General features: G+C 45.1%; 1 protein-coding gene across 1 annotated transcript; it reads right to left on the reverse strand.

Moving 5' to 3' along the window:
* Nucleotides 1–495: 495 nt before the first annotated feature.
* POLR1E (RNA polymerase I subunit E) lies at nucleotides 496–20,229 on the reverse strand. The gene is made up of 12 exons (XM_015093139.4): nucleotides 20,123–20,229; nucleotides 19,421–19,524; nucleotides 17,946–18,022; nucleotides 16,576–16,661; nucleotides 13,799–13,857; nucleotides 12,840–12,984; nucleotides 11,295–11,402; nucleotides 10,607–10,703; nucleotides 8,540–8,673; nucleotides 6,110–6,191; nucleotides 5,231–5,362; nucleotides 496–4,104 (listed from the first exon to the last, which is right to left on the reverse strand). Exons 1-12 carry the CDS (start codon nucleotides 20,196–20,198, stop codon nucleotides 3,945–3,947), a joined length of 1,260 nt encoding a protein of 419 aa, XP_014948625.1. The 5' UTR covers nucleotides 20,199–20,229; the 3' UTR covers nucleotides 496–3,944.
* Nucleotides 20,230–20,901: the final 672 nt, after the last annotated feature.

Here is a 20,901-nt window from a genome sequence, read left to right on the forward strand (position 1 = left end):
CCAACCTTGAGTAGTCTCTCCCAGTAGGAACACCCTCATTCCACTGGTTTCTTCTCCCTTCCTGTCCAGAACTTCACAGGGTGCAGTTATGGCCACTGCATTGGGCCCATGCACTTGATTTTAAATGGAAATCAAGCCTAGCATGGCCTTTGGTACAGCTTGAGTGACCTGTCACCCCTGCTTAGAAACCAGTTCTTGCCTGACTGCAGCCAAAGATGCCGTCTGTCTTGACTGTCAGAATGGCATTTCACTTCTTAGTCTGGGCCAATCATTCATGTCATCCACCCAGGCTCCTTGGATAAAAGGCTGATTCCAGGGCCAGAGCAGGAAAGTACAAGGCGGCTAGAATATCTTGTGCCAGAAATTAAGGAAGCATCCTTAAAAATACAGGGATATTAAGAGCTAGCTTGAAGGAACTCAGATTGGCCAAATGTGGTACAATCTGAGCATCAAAATAATTGGTAACTGTTCATACAATAATCCATGAGTCCATACTAAATGAACAAAAAAAAATTTTAATGTAAGAGAAAAGAAAGCTTCTCCTTAACAACAGAATGCCAACAGTAAATATGTAAGAAACTATGGGAGTGAGAATATCACTCATCATTTTGCAGCCATCATGGTAATTCATTCAGCAAAAATTATCAATCCAGGCTAAAACTCATGGGTAATAATTAGATGGGGAACAGGATATTTAGAGGCTTAAAGTATTTCTCCAAAAATTAACTACAAAAAGAAAAGTAGTAACTCCAAAGTGGAGAAATTATAACCTTAAAGACAAACCAACATCACATGCTGTGACTGTGATGCGTATGGGGCAGAGCAAACGTCTGTAAATTCCCTGCCAAAAATGTGTATCCTGAATCTAACCATAAGGAGATGCCAGACAAAAGCAACTTGAGGGATTCTCTGCAAGATGGCTAATTTACTCTTCAAAATGTCAAGGTTAGGAACGGCAAAGACTGAGGAATTGCTTCAGATGAAATAAGACCAATGAAGTGTGATGGACAAAATGTGAATATGAGCGGTGGGCCAGATCCTAGTTCCTGCTTTTGGTAAGTGTAATGTGCTTATGGAAGAGAAAGTCCTCATTATTCTTAGGATATACACACTAAAGTACTTAAGATAAAAAGGGTGCTTTTCTCAAACTGTCCCAGATGGTTCAAAAGGAAATATGTAAGTGTACAAAGCAAATAATAAATAGGATGCCACATAAACAGTTGGAGCACCTGGGTAAAGGATATACAGGAGTTCTCTGTGTACGACTATAATTATTCTTGCAACTATTCTCTGAGTATGACATTATATAAAAATAAAGTTCTTCAAAGATGCTTTAAAAAATTTTACCTAACTAGCTATTTTCATGTTGAGTCCTCTGCAAGGATGTTAAATATTCCTTCTTTGATCTCAATACTGTTAACAGTGTCAGCAGGTCAGGGCCATGTCCCTCCAAGGAACAGACTTCATTCTGTTAACATTCTGTAAGTTATTCCACAAACTGAAAATCTTATTAAGGGTATAAGCCTCTAGCCCACAGTCTGTTTCTCTTCTAAGAGATCATCAAGCGACATTATGACAAGTAACTTGGTGGGATCAAGGAATCCTCTGGGAATGCACTAGTAAATAAATGGCGTTTTAGAGCCAGAAAAAACCTAGTACAATCCCATTATTCTACAAGTGTGTACTGCCAGATAGCTCTGCCAAGGAAAGAAGGTGCCACTCCTTGACTCTGGCTCACTCCAGACATTGCTGTTTATATACTGGGCACTGTGCTAGGCGCCCTCTCTCTAAACTTGTTGGAAAGGGCCCTCTCTTGAGCCTTCTGATCCACAAACCCTTTGATGTACGAAAACTGGCTTTTCAGTCTTTTGGGACTGCATCGCGTACACTTAGTAAAGCACACCTGTTGTCACCCAGGACAAGTATACAGCTGACCCCTAAACAACACAAGAGGTTAGGGGCACCGACCCTCCACACAGCTGCAAAATCCACATATGATTCGGGCCAGCCCCCTGTATCTACGGTTCCACAGCTGCAGGCTCAACCAACCACTCATGTGGTGCTGTAGTGTTTACTACCGAAAAAAGTCCACGTCTAAGTGGACCCAAGCAGTTCATATCCATGTTTTCAAGGGTCAGCAGTATACTTACCACTTGAGGCCTTTCCCCATCCACACCACCCCTCAGTGTGAGTGACGGAAGTGACTCACACAGTGACTGCTTCCCCATGAGGACAGAGGCTGCTCAGAGGCCAGGTCATATGCTATGATCTAATCACTGCTGGAAATTAAGGCTCAAGGTGTCAAAACCATCAGAATCTAAACATATTCATGATGACACCCGCAAACACACTAGGGATTCTTTTCCCAGAGTCAAATCAGGATGATTATTTTTTCTGATGCAGAGTCACATACCTGATTTTTGCAACAACTTAGATAAAGAAAAACAACAGGCATTTAGATTTCCTGCTCACACCTCTGCTGGAGAGAAGTGCCCGCTTCCCAGGATCAGACACAAATGGGGATAAGCCAGACAAGAACAACATGGAAAATGGGCATTTCAGGCCTGGCGTTAGAAGTGTCTCTGACAACCGCACCCCAGTACTCGAAGAAATACAAGGATCACATGCCCTGAATGAATCATCCAAGGCCCATTTCTACCATGTCTTCCCTAACAGATGGCTCAGCTGCTGTGTAAACGTCTTCCTTTCTCATTTTCAGAGAGAGCTGGGTTCTCTCTTCCTTCTTCCACTGCCCCCGGCCCCAGCACGAGCCCCACACACTGCACTGCTCCCACTGCCTCAAGAGAACCTTTGAAGAGCTGAGTCTGAGCATCAGCCATATACCTGAGTCTGTGTCACAGCCCCGTTCCTCACAGCAACACTTCTCCATATTCCCTTGGTAGATAAGATGGGTGGCAGTAAGCACCCCTTCCCATCTGCTTCTGGTATGGCTTCCTCTAACTAGAGGCTGGAGAGCTGAAACCTATTTCTAAGACACCCTCACTGCTAGGATTCTGAACAAAATGAGATCCCTACATGTGTACTCACAGAGGAAGCAAGCAAGATGGGAGGCCAGCCTCTTGATCTTTGGGCTGTCCATGCTGACAAGCCAGGAGGTGGAAGCCTGGATAGTGAAAGTATGGGTGGCTGAACCAGTATTCCAGTGTCAAGTTACCAGCTTCATGAATTCTGGAAGCAGCTGAATTCAAGAAGCTTCATGAATTCAAGTGGCTTCTTCATGCCTGCCTGGCCACCTAAGCTGTGTTCTTGAACTCAGTAGTTCTAGCAGCAACTTCCTTGACACCAGCTCCTGCAACTTTTTAACAATTTTGTACCATTTTACCCATGTGTTAAACTCCTTTCTCCTTAAGAACATCTAGGACCATTTGTTTTCTGTACTGAGCTCTGACCAATTCACTGGCTTTCAGAGCTCACCTGTGTGTGGCCTGAGCCAAGCTGAACAACTGATTTAATCACTTCTGATTTGGTTCTGCTTTGTTTCAGTAGCCCCGAACTAAATTAGCTTGTTTGGGCAACCCCATCACACTGGTGACCCGAAGCCTCCTCTCCCAGCCCTGCTGGGCATTGTCCTCACCATGGACGCCGCTGGTCCTTTCAGACCTAAGCACAGCATTTTACATTTCTCTTAATGTTAACGTTTATCCATCAGATGTGGTTCAAGGTTCAGCCTGAGAGATCTTTTGCCTCCGACCCTCCCATATCCCACACATGAACCATCTGCCATTTATAGTCACAGTGACACCAAAGCAGAGAGATAGAGTCCAACAAGGCCTTGCTTTATGTTTCTGCTTCTGCCAGGTGGTGGCATCTGGCTTCATGCCCATGCCAAAGCAAGGCTTCTTCTTTAACCCTCTTTCTTTAAAAATAAAAATGCAAATGAACAGAAGGAATGGCAAAAATGTTGTGTCTGGGAAAGCACACCTCTAGGTCATTTTTCTTCGCTTTGACTGATGGTCCAAGGACTGGGCTGGAGGCAACGGGATGGAGAGAGTGCCCAGTCTGTGCTCCTCCTCCCCACCCACTGCCAGAGAAACCTTTCTTTTGGAGATCTTCAGCCTCATGGCTTTCGCTATCTCCATCATCCTAAGGAAGAAACACATAAAACAAGGGAGAGTCTCCTCAATGCGATGCTCAGAGAAGCTTGGCAGGCAGGAGAGGGTGACACATTTGTGCTCCATGCCTCAAAGACAGAATCCCAAAGGTGGACACAGGAGCAAAGCTTCTAGCAGAGACCAACAAGATCGCTGACAGCCATCAGATTCCTGTGTCAATGTGTAGTGGTTAGAAAATGCCTATACAAGTAATAGAAAACCAGGTTATCTGGCTCCTATTGATAACTGTTTACTTCCTATGACAAGGATCAAGCACTTACCAGAATTTTACAGACTCCAAGAATCTATTTCTCTTTAATGTTCAACCTCACTATCCGTGAGAAGGCCATGTGTGGACAGCCCTCAGAGTAATCCTGCTCCAGACTGCTGGAAGAGTCCAGATGAAACTGTTTTCCTAGGCGCTCTTGGACCACCACCAGGGTCCTTGGGTGTCAGATACTCCTTAATCACTGACAAAGGCCAACACACCCTGCGATTCAGCACCCTGGAGGTTATGCTCCCTACTCAGCCTGAATCCCTTCTACCAAGGCTAGAAAGGGCCTGAAAGGGTCGCCACTTCTGCCAACCTTTCCAGTCTGCTCAGAGAAGCGTGAATGTGAGAGCCCTGCCAAACTCCCACTCTGCCTTGCCTTAGACACCTCCTCTGGCAGCTCCTTCCACCTGAGAGTGCTCTCTGCTAAGCTGAAACTGGGGTTCTCTTATACAACCTCCACCCCCAGGTTAGCCCAACAGAATCATACAGAATCCCTCTTTCCAGTGACAGCAACTCAGAGACTGGAGGCTGCTCTGTTACACGGGAATGGAAGGCGCATTTCTGAAGCCCAACTATTCCCCTTCTTGTCTGAGTGACCCTGGGAAAGTCACTGCTTTCTCTGAACCAAAGATTCTTCCACTGATTCTTAAGAGAAATCACTGGGAGATTATGACAGATTTGGCACTGTGCCTAGCATAGTTAACACACACAGTAATGTCTGGTTGCCCGTCCATTCAATCATTCATTCATCTAAAGATTGCCCCCAATAGTGTCTCCCGCTTTCCAGCAGTACCAGAACTACATCAAGGCTCCCTAAGAGAGCTTTTTCTTCTGTCATGCTCACCTTTTCTCACTGAGCTTCAAGTCCCTCTGTAACATTGTCAGGTCAATCTGGAAGCCGTTTATGTGCAAGGCCAGTACGATCACATAGGCAGTGATCTTTGCCTTCATAGAGTCTGAAATTAAGTTCCGCAAACTGCAAATCAGTGGTAGAAAAAAAGAGACAAAATTAAACTCCAAGATGATTTCTGCAAAAGGAAAGGAAAAACATCCAAGCCTATTCCCATATGCATTCAACTATCTTCTCATCTCGGGGAGAGGAAAAGGAATCTGAGCAACATCCCTCATCCTGTCACACTGCCCGAGCCTTCACACACAGTGGAGCCGATCCCAGTGTCCCTCCAGGGAGGACAAAAAAGGCTGTATCTCCACCTTCCCCAGGCACAGTTGGAGCCTGCACTGGTGCAGACCATCCCCATCATCCCAGCCTGCTCAGCAGGGGTGCTGGGAAAACAGTCATTCCACACTTGGCTGCCCATGATTCTTCAAGCAGTCAGAGCAGGACACAGCAAGCAAACAGCAAGAAGGAAGCCCAGCTGTGCTGCTTAGGGGGCTTCCCCAAAGTCATCCGCCTGGCCTGCCCCTGCCTGCATCACCACCTCTCCATACAACACTGGTTCTGGGGGCACTGGGAAGGCATCCCTGGAAAAAGTGTTTGGTGTAGTCTTTATTGCAGGACTTCCCAGAGACTCAATGTGAACTTCTCCCAGAGGGACAGTGTGCACTACAGTGCTGCCTAAACTCACTTACCTAAGACCCTGCCAAGCAGCAGTGCCCACTTCAGCACAGTGACTCTGAGAATATGGACTGCAATCCAAGCCCCCTCCCCCCCAATCCTGCTCTCTCCTTTATAGGCAAAAGCCAAGAAGTCAAGCCCCCTGACCTGCCGTTGTTGTAGGTCAGGCAGGTGAACTGCTTTAGTAGTTTGGTGTTGATGATGTGGGGGACTCCAGGTCCCAGGGCACCTACAAGACAAAATGGAGTTTGATCATTTTCTTTCAAAACTCTCAGGCCATGCCTCATCTATGAGCTGGGAGACAAGGATAACAGTGGGCCCTTGGACTAAACAGAGGCATGTAGGAAGACAAAAAGGGGCCCGTGAAACAGAACAGCCACCTTCAAATGAACACAGGCTCAGGTGTCTTTCACCTGCAGACCATACGTGTGCATGAGATGTTCATGACAGGGCAGTGACGAGAAAGAAAACTGGACTCCAATGGGGCTGAAAGACACATGATTCAAAGATGTTAGAAAGAGAAACAGATTGTGGAAAAAGCTCAGGGAGAGGGAAAGGAGGGGAGATGGGAATGTGAAAATAAGAATTCAGCAGATACTGAGAAACATGAGTACAGGCACAGGTCAGAGTTATTGCACGTTTGGTTTGAGACCACCACAATAAAGCAAGTCACATGAACTGCCTGGTTTCCCAATGCGTGTAAGTTAGGTTTACAGTACACTGGAGTCTCCTAAGCGTGCAGTCATATCGTGTGTTTTTAAAAGTGTCCAATAATTAATTAAAAATTAAAAACCAGTGTCCATACCTCAATTAAAAGATACCTTACTGCTAAAAAATTGCTAGCCATCATCTTAGCCTTCAGAGTGTTGTAGCAGTGACATCAAAGATCACTGATCATAGACCATCATAATATAACAATGTAAAAGTTGAAAATATTCACAAACAATGAAATGTGATACATAGACACAAAGCAAGCAGACTCTGTTGGAAAAATGGTGCTGACTTGGTCAACCCAGGGTTGCTGCAAACCTTCAATTTGTAAAAACCATGGTATCTGTGAAGAATGGCAGAACGAGGTGTTCCTGTATAAACCCCAGGTGCCTAGTCACAGTAACACAACTGTATACACCTTAGGCCTCAAATCACAGGTGTCTCTCTCTGGATTTCCAACTCTGGGTGGCCGTGCATGTGTGGCAGACACCCATGCCCTGGTGACAGGTGACATGGGTTACCAGCAGAAAGTGACTTCCCTCCAAGCCAGAAAGAGCTGACACAACATTGTGCCACAGGCCTTCACAAGCAAGGCCAACTTTTCTCCCCATACAACTAGTTCTAACCTTCCCCTAGAATATTCACTTGATTGGACTGGATGTTATACTTTACCTAACATAGAACAGAAGTAGTGAATGTTAGCTCTGAGCAATCATATAATCCAACTCGACCCTATTTTCAGAGGAAAGAGCTTGGCAAGTTCTCTCAGCACATCAGCAGTACCCCCTCTGTTACACAGTTATAAATGAAGACCTGGAAAGACATGCCCATTTCTTCTCTCAGTTCAGTCCAGTCGTTCAGTCGTGTCCGACTCTTTGAGACCCCATGAATCGCAGCATGCCAGGCCTCCCTGTCCATCACCAACTCCCGGAGTTCACTCAAACTCAATGTCCATCAAGTCGGTGATGCCATCCAGCCATCTCATCCTCTGTTGTCCCCTTCTCCTCCTGCCCCCAATCCCTCCCAGCATCAGAGCCTTTTCCAATGAGTCAACTCTTCTCATGAGGTGGCCAAAGTATTAGAGCTTCAGCTTCAGCATCAGTCCTTCCAAAGAACACCCAGGACTATCTCCTTTAGAATGGACTGGCTGGATCTCCTTGCAGTCCAAGGGACTCTCAAGAGTTTTCTCCATAGTTCAAAAACATCCATTCTTCAGCGCTCAGCTTTCTTCACTAGAATTAGTCTAATAGTTATAGACAGATAACAGACTGGAAATAACTAGAATAAAATGCCTATCCTGATATATAAACCCCAAAGTTCATTGTAGCCCTGCTTACAATAGCCAAGACACAGAAGCAACCTAAATGTCCAACAACAGATGAATGGATAAAGATGTAGTATATATATTTCTATGGAATATTACTTAGCCATAAAAAAGTATGAAATGATGCCCTTTGCAGCAACATGGGTGGACCTAGAGATTATCATAATGAGTAAAGCCAGACAGAGAGACAAATATAGTAACACTTTTATGTGGAATCTAAAGAAAATGATACAAATCAGACTCATAGACATAGAAAATAAATGTATGGTTACCAAAGGGGAAAAGCAAGGGAAGGAGGGATAAATTAGGAGTTTGGGACTAACAGATACATGCTGGTATACATAAAATAACAAGGACCCACAGTATAGCACAAGAAACTATATACAGTATCCTTTAATAATCTATAATGGAAAAAAATCTGAAAAAGAATATATATATGTATAAATACATATGTAACTGAATCACTTTGCTGTATACTTTAAACAAACACAATGTAAATCGACTGTATTTCAATTAAAAAAAAAAGTCTATCATGGACTTACTTTTCCGCTTAATCACTTTCTGTGCTCGAAATTTGATGAGGGTGTCCAGGTACCATATGCACCGTGCCTGGCGGTCTCGGCTCTCCTCATTTGATGGCAAAGACTTCAACGCTTCTATGACAAAGGAGCAGTGACTACAACAGGGGAGGGAAAAGGGGAAATGTGTAAGACCAGCCAGTAGGCACCCCACACCTGGTATACAGTCAACAGCTGAGGAAGGGCCATCCCACCAGCTCCTTACAATAGGAGCATGAATTTAGTGCAGGGGGAGTAAAGGTCTAGACAGTAAATAAACATTTCGTGAGCAAATGGTCACTGCCACTGCAGTGCAAAGGCAGCCACTGATTAACACAGGAATGAATGACTGAAGCTATGTTCCACTAAAACTTTATTCACAGGCAGTGTCCAAGACTCAGCACTCTGCCCAATCCTGATGTGGTGGTCTGGAGCACGGGCTCTCACCTACCTAGGTCTGAATCCTCTCTCTGCCATGCAGTGGCTTGAGCAAGTTTCTGAACGTCTCTGTTTTTGTTTCTTTGCCCCTAAATTAAATACCCTCACCCTATGGATTTTTGTGGAGTAAATGAGACAATGCAATTAAAGTGGCGCTTGGCACAGGGAAGAGTCCCATCAGTGCTGACTGTTATTGTTACATACTGTTGTTCTACCACTATCACAATCATGGAATCGCAGCCATAAAAGGCTCTTCGGTGTCATCTCATGGCAGCCTCCTTGTACAGATGGGAAAACTAAGGCTCAGTGAGGGGAAGACCACATAGTCCATCAGGCAGATGGGGACTCAGTTCTCCAGAATCCCAGCCCAGAGCTCCTTCCAGTACCTGGCCCTGAGCCACATCACATTAAGACAATGAAGAACCAGCAATGAAGCTTCTTTTGGAAATGGATCTTTAGAGAGGGGGGAAAAAATGTATTTTCTAAGACTTTGGATTTCACTGACCAGTAAAATTTCCAAATATCTAGGGAACCAACCTAGGGTTGACAACATTTTTTCAAGATAAAATTATTAAAAGAAAAACTCAAAAGCAAAAAAATCCCCCACTATCATCATATAAGAAAAGCTGTTTTAAAAGGCAAAAAAAGGGGGAGGGGAGTAGAGGCAATCATCTCTGAATTATATAAAACATACTATATTTAAAGAACATAATTCAGGGCTTCCTTGATTGTCCACTGGTTAAGAATCCATCTTGCGGGACTTCCCTGGTGGTCCAGTGGCTAAGACTCCCTAATGCAGGGAGTTCAGGTTCAATCCCTGGTCAGGGAATGAGATCCCATATGCCACAATGAATACCCAGTGCAACAAAAAAATAAATAACTAAAAAAAAAAATGAAAGAGCAAGAAGAAATGAAAAAAAAAAAAGAAGAATCCATCTTGCTATACAAGGGGCACTGGTTTGATCCCTGGTCTGGGAAGATCCCACATGCCCTGGGGCAACTAAGCCCGTGCATCCCAACTACCTTGCAGCAACTTCTGAATCCTGGGCACCCTAGAGCCCTGCTCTGCAACAAGAAAAGTCACCGCAATAAGAAATCTGAGCACCGCAACTAGATTAGCCCCTGCTCACCACATCTAGAGAAAGCCTGCGCGGCAAGACCCAGCACAGCCAAAAATAATAAACATTAAAAAACCAATAAAAAAATTATATATATAATTTAACTTTAGAAAAGCTCACTCAACATATCACCACAGATAAACTATCACTTCAGCAGGCACCTACTCCCAGGCCAGCCCTTGGACCTGGCGTAACACTGTGGGGGGAACACAGGTCAGCTCCAGTTCTCAGCCCGTCTACAAGGCCTCACCACCCTCTGCCCAGCCATACGATCCCTGCACTCTGAGGCCAATGCTCTCCCTTGAATGCCACCCACAGGCTTGGGGCAATAGGCCTAGGAGCCCAAGCACTGGAGCAAACACTAGCTCACTCATGTCCAAATGCTGGAGACAGATGTCCTCCCTGACTGACACCCGAGGCCTCCTTCAGGTCTGACTACATTAAGTGTGTGTCCCAACACCACAACCCAGACTCTCCATCCACCCAAGTGGGATACCTGTTCTCTTCAATCATCTTCAGTATTTCTTCTGAGGTGACATTCCTGAAAGCTTCAGATGGGCTCTGAAGAGCGTCATACTCCACAGGGGAAAGAACTAGTTACAGGTCAAGAAAAACCCAACCGAAGTGGAAACATCAACTAGCTGGATCATGCTGTGACAGCCTCATCTTAGAAATGGGAAAACGGAGGCTGAGAGGGGGTGATAACACAGTATGTTTGGGCAGAGCTTTTGGGACTCAGTTCTCCCGACTCCCAGCCCAGAGCTCATGGTCTGCCTGGACTTTTCTGTCTTCTCGTATCACAAAGCTGCTGCAGGCATCTTCCATCTGAGTAGAATCACAAGTATGGAAACTCTACATTCTAACATTTCCTTTTATAAAATCAGCCTGCCCTAGACTCTGGGCACTGGCCAACTTAAAAGTCGTATTCTGACTCTTTGTGGAGAATGAGCCCCACCCACCGAGCCGAGCTGTGGGCACCTTGCTGAGGGATGGGTTTGTCCTCAGCTACTGGGGAAGCCTCACTGACTTCCCAGCAACAGTGCCGGGGCAACAGCAAGCGTCTGGGGCAAGCTTTTGTGAGGATCACAGGACCACCAACATCCTTAGAGAGCCTGGCCATGGCACTGCCATCTGCACACCCCTACTTGGGAAATCAGGTGGCGCTTCTGCTGCAAGAAGGATACGGTCTTCAAACTTATACACGTCTTCAGGCTTGGCTGCATCGGCGTGGCAGGGAGGGAGATAGACAGAGTCACCCGGAGACTCATCGTGGATGGCGTCACTGACCAGGGCTTTTAAGTAAAGCAAGAGTCAGCGTCAGTGTCACCCTGCTCAGCTTTGGGTCCCCCAATGCTCTCTGCAACCTGTGCACTTGAGATTATCATCGGCCCAGAACCCCCTCATCTGAACTTCTTCACGTAGTATCAGTGAAAGAGCAAGATCAAATTATAAAACTGCAACTATCATACAGGAATAACCACATCTGAATTAAGTATGCACACAGACAAGAAGAGAGAGGAAAACTGTAACAGCTGGTCCTGTAGAACGACAGGAAAATGGGTGAATTTTTTTTCTTTTTAAATGTCTTCAGCTATTAAGTTTACTGTTAATAGCTGAGAATAAACTGAATTAAAAAAACTGAAAAATTTACTTAAGACATTAAACTGTATCTTTGACCATATGGAGACATATTTCTATGTTTCTAAATGGGAAAATATAGTATTATAAAGATGCTGATTTTCCCCATATTAATCCCAAATGGATTTTGAGGGAATTTGACAAAATAATTCTTAAGATCATCTGGAAGAAAAAGTATGTTACAACAGCATACGTTTGTGAACAATAAGGATGAAGTTGCCCCATCAGACAATAAACTGGATGGTGAAGCTACTATAATTAGAAGGATCATATGCTGTTACATGAATAGGCAGTCAGAATGCTGAGACAGAATCCAATTAAGAATGTGGTAAAACAATAAAGATGACTTCTTAAATCGTTTTTTTACACAAGGAAAAGATGAAGTTGGGGACAACTCACTAATCATTTGGAAAAGGTAAAATGAGGTTTGTACCATAGACCAAAAAAAAAAAGGTCATTAAGATATAAATGTTAAAAAAAAAGTAAAAAAAAAAAAAAAGAAAGATGTAAATGTCGAAAGTAAAACTGTAAAAGTAGTGAAAGAAAATATAGGAAAATATTTATATAATCATAGTGTATGAAAGGAGAAGGCAATGGCACCCCACTCCAGTACTCCTGCCTGGAAAATCCATGGGCGGAGGAGCCTCGTAGGCTGCAGTTCATGGGTCGCTGAGAGTCAGACACGACTGAGCGACTTCACTTTCATGCATTAGAGAAGGAAATGGCAACCCACTCCAGTGTTCTTGCCTGGAGAATCCCAGGGACGGGGGAGACTGGTGGGCTGCCGTCCATGGGCTCGCACAGAGTCGGACACGACTGAAGTGAATTAGCAGGGTATGGAAAGGTTTTCTAAAATTTCCTAAAATCCCATTTTAATAGGAAAACTACTTGACTGAGCTCACTGAGGGCGGGACATGTCAGCTGTTTCTTATAATTCCCAGAGTCCATTCCAAAGAAGGCCTTCAGGGAGAAGCAGGAAGGAATACAGCCCTAATTCCCATCGTGTCCATCTGTGAGGCAGGTAAAGGATCTCAAGAGAAGGGACAGCTATCTCTAGGAGCAGCCTCTAACCCCAAGTTTCAGCTGCTTACCAGTCACACCCTTTGTATCAATTATATTCTCCGCAGCTTTAGCCACTGCACGATTCAAAGATTCACTGCCAACTTTGTTCATTCTCCTGGAGTTCAGAGCTCGCTTCTGTTTGGTGGTACCAAAGGCTTCAATGCAAGAATCCATCTGTGCCAAAGACAAATTTGGTCACTGGAGACAGGCTGAGCACTGCTACTCCTAACTGTGTGACTACGGCGAGGAGACTCTCAGCTTCTCTGAGCCATCAATATCACACCTATAAACTGGGCTGACTCATAAACTGCCTCATAGGCTTATTGTAAGAACCAAAAGATATTAAGAGATCTGAAGTGCTTGTTTTATAAACTATAATGAACTATTTATAAATCAACAGTGTTTCCATCTGTAAAATGAAGACTTGACTAGAATTAGGGTCAGTAAATCTGGGGCCCACGGCTCACCGTTTTCCAGTCCTATACCCACAACAGACACTGCTAACAGATCACTCATTCCCCCTCTGAGCCTGCAGACAGCCTCACACCCTTCTCAATACAGTGCTCCAGGCAGTCCTGAAGATCCAATCAGTCTGCCATCCTAGGATGAGATGAGCCTATAGGAAGCTACTACATTGACAGTCCTAAAGTTTACTTTGTCTTGATGTGAAGTTTCCAGGCTATAACCAGTATTTTCTGAAACTTGGATTAAATCCTGAAAATAAGTGCTATGCTACACCTGTAGCAACAGCCCAGCAGAGAACCAGTTCAGATGCTGGCACACACCTGTGCACAGCTGCCCCAGATACGGCATCTGCTCTCTGTGAGGCCACAGAGGCCTCTGCAGGTAGGAACTGTCCAGAGAGCCACAGACTGAATGAACTGGGAGCACCCAGGGAGAACTGTGTGTTTTTATATTACTGATGGAGAAACTCAAGGCCTGGAAGGAACTCACTTTAGGCTTCACATCTTAGCTCTGTCACACTTACCTTTTCTCTGAAAGATTTGGCTTGACTATCCAGTGTTGATTCACTCTCAACTGATTCATCTACAAAACATAAAACAAAGAAAAAAAGCAAACTGTTAAGTTTGCCTGCTGACAGCTGCTAAGCCGCTTCAGTTGCATCCGACTCTGTGCGACCCCAGAGACGGCAGTCCACCAGGTTCCCCTGTCCCTGGGATTCTCTAGGTAAGAACACTGGAGTGGGTTGCCATTTCCTTCTCCAATGCATGAAAGTGAAAAGTGAAAGTGAAGTCGCTCAGTCGTGTCCAACTCTTAGCAACCCTATGGACTGTAGCTCACCAGGCTCCTCCGTCCATGGGATTTTCCAGGCAACAGTACTGGAGTGGGTTGCCACTGCCTTCTCCATTGCCTGCAGACAGTAAGAGTGTTTAATATTTGGTTAACAGTTAATCTAAGAAAACCAGATTTCTCTACTACAGGACTTCCCAGAGCTTAACATGCATGTGTACTATGAACATTCAATATGAAGCTTCAGTATACAGATAGAGGGTCTGGAGAATAAACTATGGAATCAAGTGAAGGGATCCAAGGAAACATGAGGCCTCCAGGCGAAATGACTTGCCCTAGGCAATGCAGATGAGATTAGAAACTAAGTCCTATGCTCTTTCCAGTATACAGCTTTGCCCTTCTTGTAAAAGGGATGAGGAGGAGGGATCAGGAAGGCCGAGGAGGAGGAGGAGGAGGAGGACACGGGGATCACCTCCCGTTGACAAATACATCAAAAATACATCTATATGCGGAACAGTTCTCGTGGAAAACTAACTGAAAATTGGCAGAAGAAAGATTTCCAGGTAACCAGGTAGTAGGGTTGGGACCCCACCACTGCCCATTCAAAGGGATGTGAAAGGAAAGGAAGGTTTGCATGGGCTCTCCATACCACAGCCTGGCACATGATCTGAGCCAACGAGCCTCTGGATGTAGGGGAGGTACAAATTAGGAGTATGGGATTAAAAATAGATATAAACTGCTGCTGCTACAGCTGCTAAGTTGCTTCAGTCATGTCCGACTCTGTGCAACCCCATAGATGGCAGTCCACCAGGCTCCGTCGTCCCCGGGATTCTCCAGGCAAGAACACTGGAGTGGGTTGCCATTGCCTTCTCCAATGCACGAAAGTGAAAAGTGAAAGTGAAGTCGCTCAGTCGTGTCCAACTCTTCGCAACACCATGGACTGGAGCCTACCAGGCTCCTCCGTCCATGGGATTTTCCAGGCAAGAGTACTGGAGTGGGTTGCCACTGCCTTCTCCGGGATATAAACTACTATACATAAAATAGATAAGTGACATGAATTTACTGTATAGCACAGGGAATTTTACCAAATAGCTTGTAATAAGCTATACTGGAATATCATCTGCCAAAAAAACAATATATATATATCATATGCCATACACCTGAAACTAACAAAATACTAGAAATCAACTATGCTTCAATAAAAAAATTTTTTTTTAAATTTTAAGACCTAAAAGTAGGCATAAACATGAGATATGTATTATTTTACATGAAGCTCTCTGATCTCCCAGAGTATTCATATAAGGGGCAATAATCTAGTGGACAGGAGTATAAGCTTTGAAGTGACCTTGCTTGCATTTAAATCCCAGGTCTCTTACTTATGTTCCTGCCAAAGTCATTTAACTTCTGTTTCAGGTTCATCATTGATTAAAAAGTGAAGTAAGCGATATAATGCATTGAAAGTGCTTACAACAGTGCCCAGAGCATAGTAAGGACCCAATAAATGTGTGTGTGTCTTTTTTATATATGCTGGTTGGAATTAATCAATATTTACAAATGTGTTTAAATAACAAATTAATGAACAATTTTCTTTGTTCATTGGAAGTTAGAAGAGCATTTGACGGATAATTTATATGTTTGAGGAAATTCTTCACCTAGAAGACTATGGACCCCTAGGAAATTCACAGATGACCTTTGGGATGTAAGAGCCCTTTAAAATTATATGCAAAATCTCATATTTTTTGTATATTATGTATGTTTCTCAGAAGTACTTCTGGTTCTTTACAAGAAACGCTGAGACCACTGCTTTGCCAGAACAGAACTAATGCCTCTGAAGGTATCAAGCAGATTCACAATGATCCTAATAATCCTTATCTAATTCCCTCCCCAACCATGGTTCTCAGTATTTAAGATTTAGAAACAGGAGCCCCTTGAGTTTGACCATCTTATCTATCATTTTCAAAGATCCCACTCTAGCCCAATACATTCTAAAATGCCAGAGAAGAGAGGTATTGCAACTTCTCCCAGTGGGTTAGAGAAAAAATAGATCTCTTCCCAAATTACAAAGTGTAGAGACTTTGCATCAACCTTTGTCCAACCTATAAGCAACTTCTACAACCTACCAGAGACTCTGAAACCTCTACCCCAACTAGAACCATTAAGAATTAAGAAAGGCCCTCGATGAAAAAGAGTATCAGAGATGCCCTCCATTACTCTGCTCTGATCATTGCTCAACCTGCTTAAACTAAGATTAGATTTTGATCTTCAATCTGTAAACATTGTAGGGACAGAATCTGTGTCTGTTTTGGTATATTCACAGCCCCTAACTTGCGCCTGGGGCATAGTAGGTCATCAATAAATATTTGTTGAGTAAAAGCACTTTTAAAACTTTGTCAAGTGAAAAAAAAAAAAACCTTTAAAAAAACAGCTACAAAATGTAGTTTACAAGTCAAACTGATGCATCCAGCAAACCTAAAATATTCAGCCTTTCCTTGAGCCTTCATAACTAGAACCTACCTGAAAACAGTGGCTGCATGTTGAACAATTCAGCATCATATACTTCCATCTGGCCAGAGGTCTTATTCAAAATTCCCACAAAGTGCCTAAATAAAAAAGGAATATCAGTGACAATGGATCATTCAAAAGGTATTGTTTATGCAATCTCCTTGTTTCTGCTTAAAAGGCACCACTTACACATGAGTAACAATAATCCCCCACAGCAGATATTCTCTGCAAGCAGAGGGTAATGAAGGGGGAAACAGGAAGGGTAGCAGGGAAGTCACCAGGTGATTCTTATAGCTAATCACATTTGGGGTCACTGGTGTAGTGGTAAAACCTTTTGGGATATAACAATCTAGAACTACACTAGAATTTACTCCATGGGTAAATTCTATGGAGGCAAATACAAAACTTTGGTAATTACGAGAAGACTAGTTTAAACTAGAAAAGCTTTGTAAAGAGATGATAAAAGTTTCAAGCACAAACACATTCATCGGAGTTCTATCAGCTGCTGGGGTGGAGGAAGGGGGAGATGACTCTAAAAGGGCCTTGGTTGTGGTTCATGGATGGATATCTTCATAGGGACACTGCATTATGCAATGCCTGACAGTGAGACTGAACACGCTGAACAATCTTCATTGTACCAAGAAGAAAACCAGAGATCAGTAAATGGCGGAGTTGCCCAAGTCAGTAATCTTTCCAGAACTAGACAGAAATTCTGGAGCCTTGGACACTACTAAACCCTTTTCTTGTGGTTACTTCCAAGGCAGACTTCTGGCAAACTTTGGTGTGTTAATCACACATCCAAAAATAATGGAGACGGCTGCCTTTTAGGAACAAGATAGCTATAAACAAAGAATATTTCAAGTTAATGATGTGGTCAAAACTAATGAAGGTTAAAAGGCACACATTTCCAGTTATAAAATAAATAAATCCTGGAGGTATAATGTTCAGCACAGTGACTATAATACTGCATTATATATTTGAAAGATTGTTAAGAGAGTAAGCCTCTAAAGTTCTCATCCCAGGAAAAAAATACTGTAACTGTATGGATGTTAACTAGACATTGTTGTGACCATTTTGCAGCATTACATACATTGAATCATTTTATCATAACTTGAAACTAATGCTATATGTCAATTACATCTTAACTTTTAAAAAAATTACAAATGAATGAGGTTTTTAGGAAATTAAATAAATGTAAGTCACTTTTCAATTTTGAGAATGTCTACATGCTGATGTGAAGGTCCCTGGGTCTGGGAACACAGGAATCTGGTAAACCCCTCTGGATTTCCCCCGCTGCAGCTAAAACGAAGTCAGAGAAGAGCGGCGCCAGGGCGGCCGCCGCCGCTACTCCCACTTCCCACAGTCAATTTCCCCATCTCTACCTGCACAGAGTATTGCACTTGAGGGCTCCAGTCCCAAAATTGTTTCCCACGTAGGAAAGTCTGTCTGTTTCAGCTGCCTAAAATGTAGAGGAGGGAAGGGGTCCATTACAACCAATGTTGAAAGACAGTAAACATCTTGACGCCCTTTCCCAAGTTTGCAGAAGCTTTAGAATCCAAACTGCAGTGGATGAGACAAGAGAACCTCTTTGAGATGATCCAGCTCCACTATCTCTAAGTGAGTCTGGGGTGTCCCTGGTGGAAAGGCAAGAGGACTTCTGAAAAGTTCCAGGTAGTGCTGGCTTCTAGCTAGTCTGAAAGTTCTTGGTGGAGCTGCACCTCAGGACTCGGAGACGGGCCCTAGGCTTCCATAGCTTAGAGGCATGCAACAAAATGATTCTGCAGGCAACATAAAGCCCGCTTTCTTGAACCTCTCTGCCCACCTCTATCATGACTGCTCCTTACTTGCTCTCAGGATCACTGCTATTGCTGTTTAGTCACTAAGTTGTGTCCAACTCTTTTGCAACCCCATGGACTATAGCCCACTAGGCTCATCTGTCCATGGAATTTTCTAGGCAAGAATATTGGATTGGGTTGCCATTTCCTTCTCCAGGAGATCTTCCTGACCCAGGGATCGAACCCACGTCTCCTGCATTGGCAGGTGGATTCTTTACCACTGAGCCAGTCACCAAGGAAGCCCCTCAGCGCCATGGAGGTGGTGAATTCATTCCTTAATCAGAGCCAAGCTTCCCTGCCCTCTCCCCATGTTTGTCCTCTTCACCTGCAATACTAACTTCAGCTGTTAAACCCTCCTCCATCCTTCAGGGTTCAGCTCCCATACACCCTCCCCCAGGAAGACATTCTGGCAAGCAGAGCCTTCACTGACTCAGCTCACTCTGCCCTGCTCTGTACTCTCTCTCCCTGGAACCCCGAGCTTTGTTTACTTATGTATGAGTTCCTCACATTCAGTTCTCACCTCTCTAGAGCAGGGAATGCAGATATCTGGGAATGTCTGACATTCTGTTGGCCACAACTAGGAAGTGCTACTAGTGGGCAGAAGCCAGGGAAGCTACTAAATATCCAATGATGCACAAGACAGCCCCCACAACAAAGAATGACATATCTGGGTCAGAATGTCAATAGTGCCGAGGTTGAAAAACACTGCTCTATAGTATCAGCTTCCTCAGAGTGAGTCCAGGTCTGACTTAGCTATTTCTCCAGCAGCTTACAGTCCAGGGCCACACTGGGGACTCAATAAATGCTTGTTGATTGAACAAATTAATAAAAAGCCATCACTTCACCACCAGTGTGAAACTGAATGGGGCCTGTCTCCACACCCCAGCCTGCTGGGGCACAATATTCTTCAAAGGTTCACCTGCTATTCCCCCTCTTTTCTCCTATCCTTCCTACATCAACCCACACCCAAAGGGCCTCCTGAGGTCTGCAGAGTGGAGGTGACTGGCCACAGCGGCACTTACCAGGATCCGCTGACTCCTCTTCCTGGGGTTTGTGGAGTCGTTGTTTTTGTACAAGGTAAAGCGCATGTTGCCTGGATTCTGTAGCCTCCCATTGGAGAACTGGACTGTAAGATTACAGTATAAGAATGAAATGAGAGCAGAAATATCCAGAGTATGGTGGGGAGGAAATTAATCGTCAATGGGGAGGGAGTGACCGACTCGGAGAATGGGGATGGCAAGGAAGCCCGGGTCCTAACCCAAAGCTGTCCTGGTCCAAGTGGTCCTGGGGTGGTGACGGGTTGGAGCCATGAGGGGATCCCTGGGGACGGGCCTCCACGGGAAGGAATAACTAGGGGAGTGGGGCTGACTAAGGAGACCTCGGCCAAACCTAGAAAGGCTGAGGGAATCCCTGGCCAATGGGGAGAAGGAAATGGAGCAGGTGTGAGACCTGGTGGGTGAGGGGATGACGGGGTCCTGGATACATACAGCCCCAGCCCTGGGGAGGACGTAACTGGGATGCCCTCATCCACCTGGGAGGTAGTAACAGAGAGACAAGATGACAGGAGAGCCCTGGCCGAGCCCCAAGGAGTCATGGAGCCTATCAGGGCCCTGACCCAGCCGGGAATGCGGCTGGACGGACGTGAGAAGTGGAGGGCTGTAGCGGTACCGGAACGGAAGGGGAGGAAGTTACAGGAAAACCTGCTCCAGCTTCGCAGTATTTACCCAGTAGAGCGCTCTGGCTGTCGTCGGGCTCCCTACAGTACTGCCACCTCGCGCTCGGAAACACCTCCTCCGCCATCTCACCTCGCCAGCCGCCAATCACCGGAGTTAAAACAGCGGCAGCCACACGCGGAGGAAGTGCCGCGGACCGGAAGAGGCGTGGTCTCTCCGGGCACCGCCCCGCGCATGCAAAGACGGTGGCTCCGCCCCACAGGACATCGCCCCCTAAGCGCCCTTTTCCGAAGCGCTTAGGCGCGCCTGCCCCGCCCACCCTCGCCCCACCTCTCCAAGAGGCGTGGCCTCCGTCCTCACCTTGCCCTGCCAGCTTCTCCAAGGTGCAGTACCTGATTGGCCCAGCACTCAGAAAGCGCATTACACCTTGTGTGCTGCTAGGGTGCTCGCGTCTACAAGCCTTGCGTTGTGTGGGATTTCTTCCTCTGCACAATCTAAGTGGGGTATTGTCTATCTCTGCTAAGTCGCTTCAGTTGTGTCCGACTCTATGCGACCCCATAGACGGCAGCCCACCAGGCTCCCCCGTCCCTGGGATTCTCCAGGCAAGAACACTGGAGTGGGTTGCCATTCCCTTCTCCAATGCGTGAAAGTGAAAAAGTGAAAGTGAAGTCGTTCACTTGTGTCCGACTCTTAGCGACCCCATGGACTGCAGCCCACCAGGCTTCTCCGTCCGTGGCATTTTCCAGGCAAGAGTACTGGAGGGGGGTGCCATTGCCGTCTCCATGTCTATCTCTGCTGCTGCTGCTGCTGCTAAGTCGCTTCAGTCGTGT

Source organism: Ovis aries, chromosome 2 (genome assembly GCF_016772045.2).
Source record: "Ovis aries strain OAR_USU_Benz2616 breed Rambouillet chromosome 2, ARS-UI_Ramb_v3.0, whole genome shotgun sequence".
NCBI lineage: Eukaryota > Metazoa > Chordata > Mammalia > Artiodactyla > Bovidae > Ovis > Ovis aries.

What these genes read in the sequence shown, in the direction of transcription:
- POLR1E (XM_015093139.4), bottom strand. Translation starts at nt 20,198, where the DNA reads ATGGCGGAGGAGGTGTTTCCGAGCGCGAGGTGGCAGTACTGTAGGGAG. An exon ending in TGATACAAAGGGTGTGACTG is followed by an intron (nt 11,403 to 12,839) that starts GTAAGCAGCTGA and finishes TTTACTTAAAAG; the next exon opens with CCCTGGTCAGTGACGCCATC. An exon ending in CTGACCTACAACAACGGCAG is followed by an intron (nt 5,363 to 6,109) that starts GTCAGGGGGCTT and finishes ACTGATTTGCAG; the next exon opens with TTTGCGGAACTTAATTTCAG.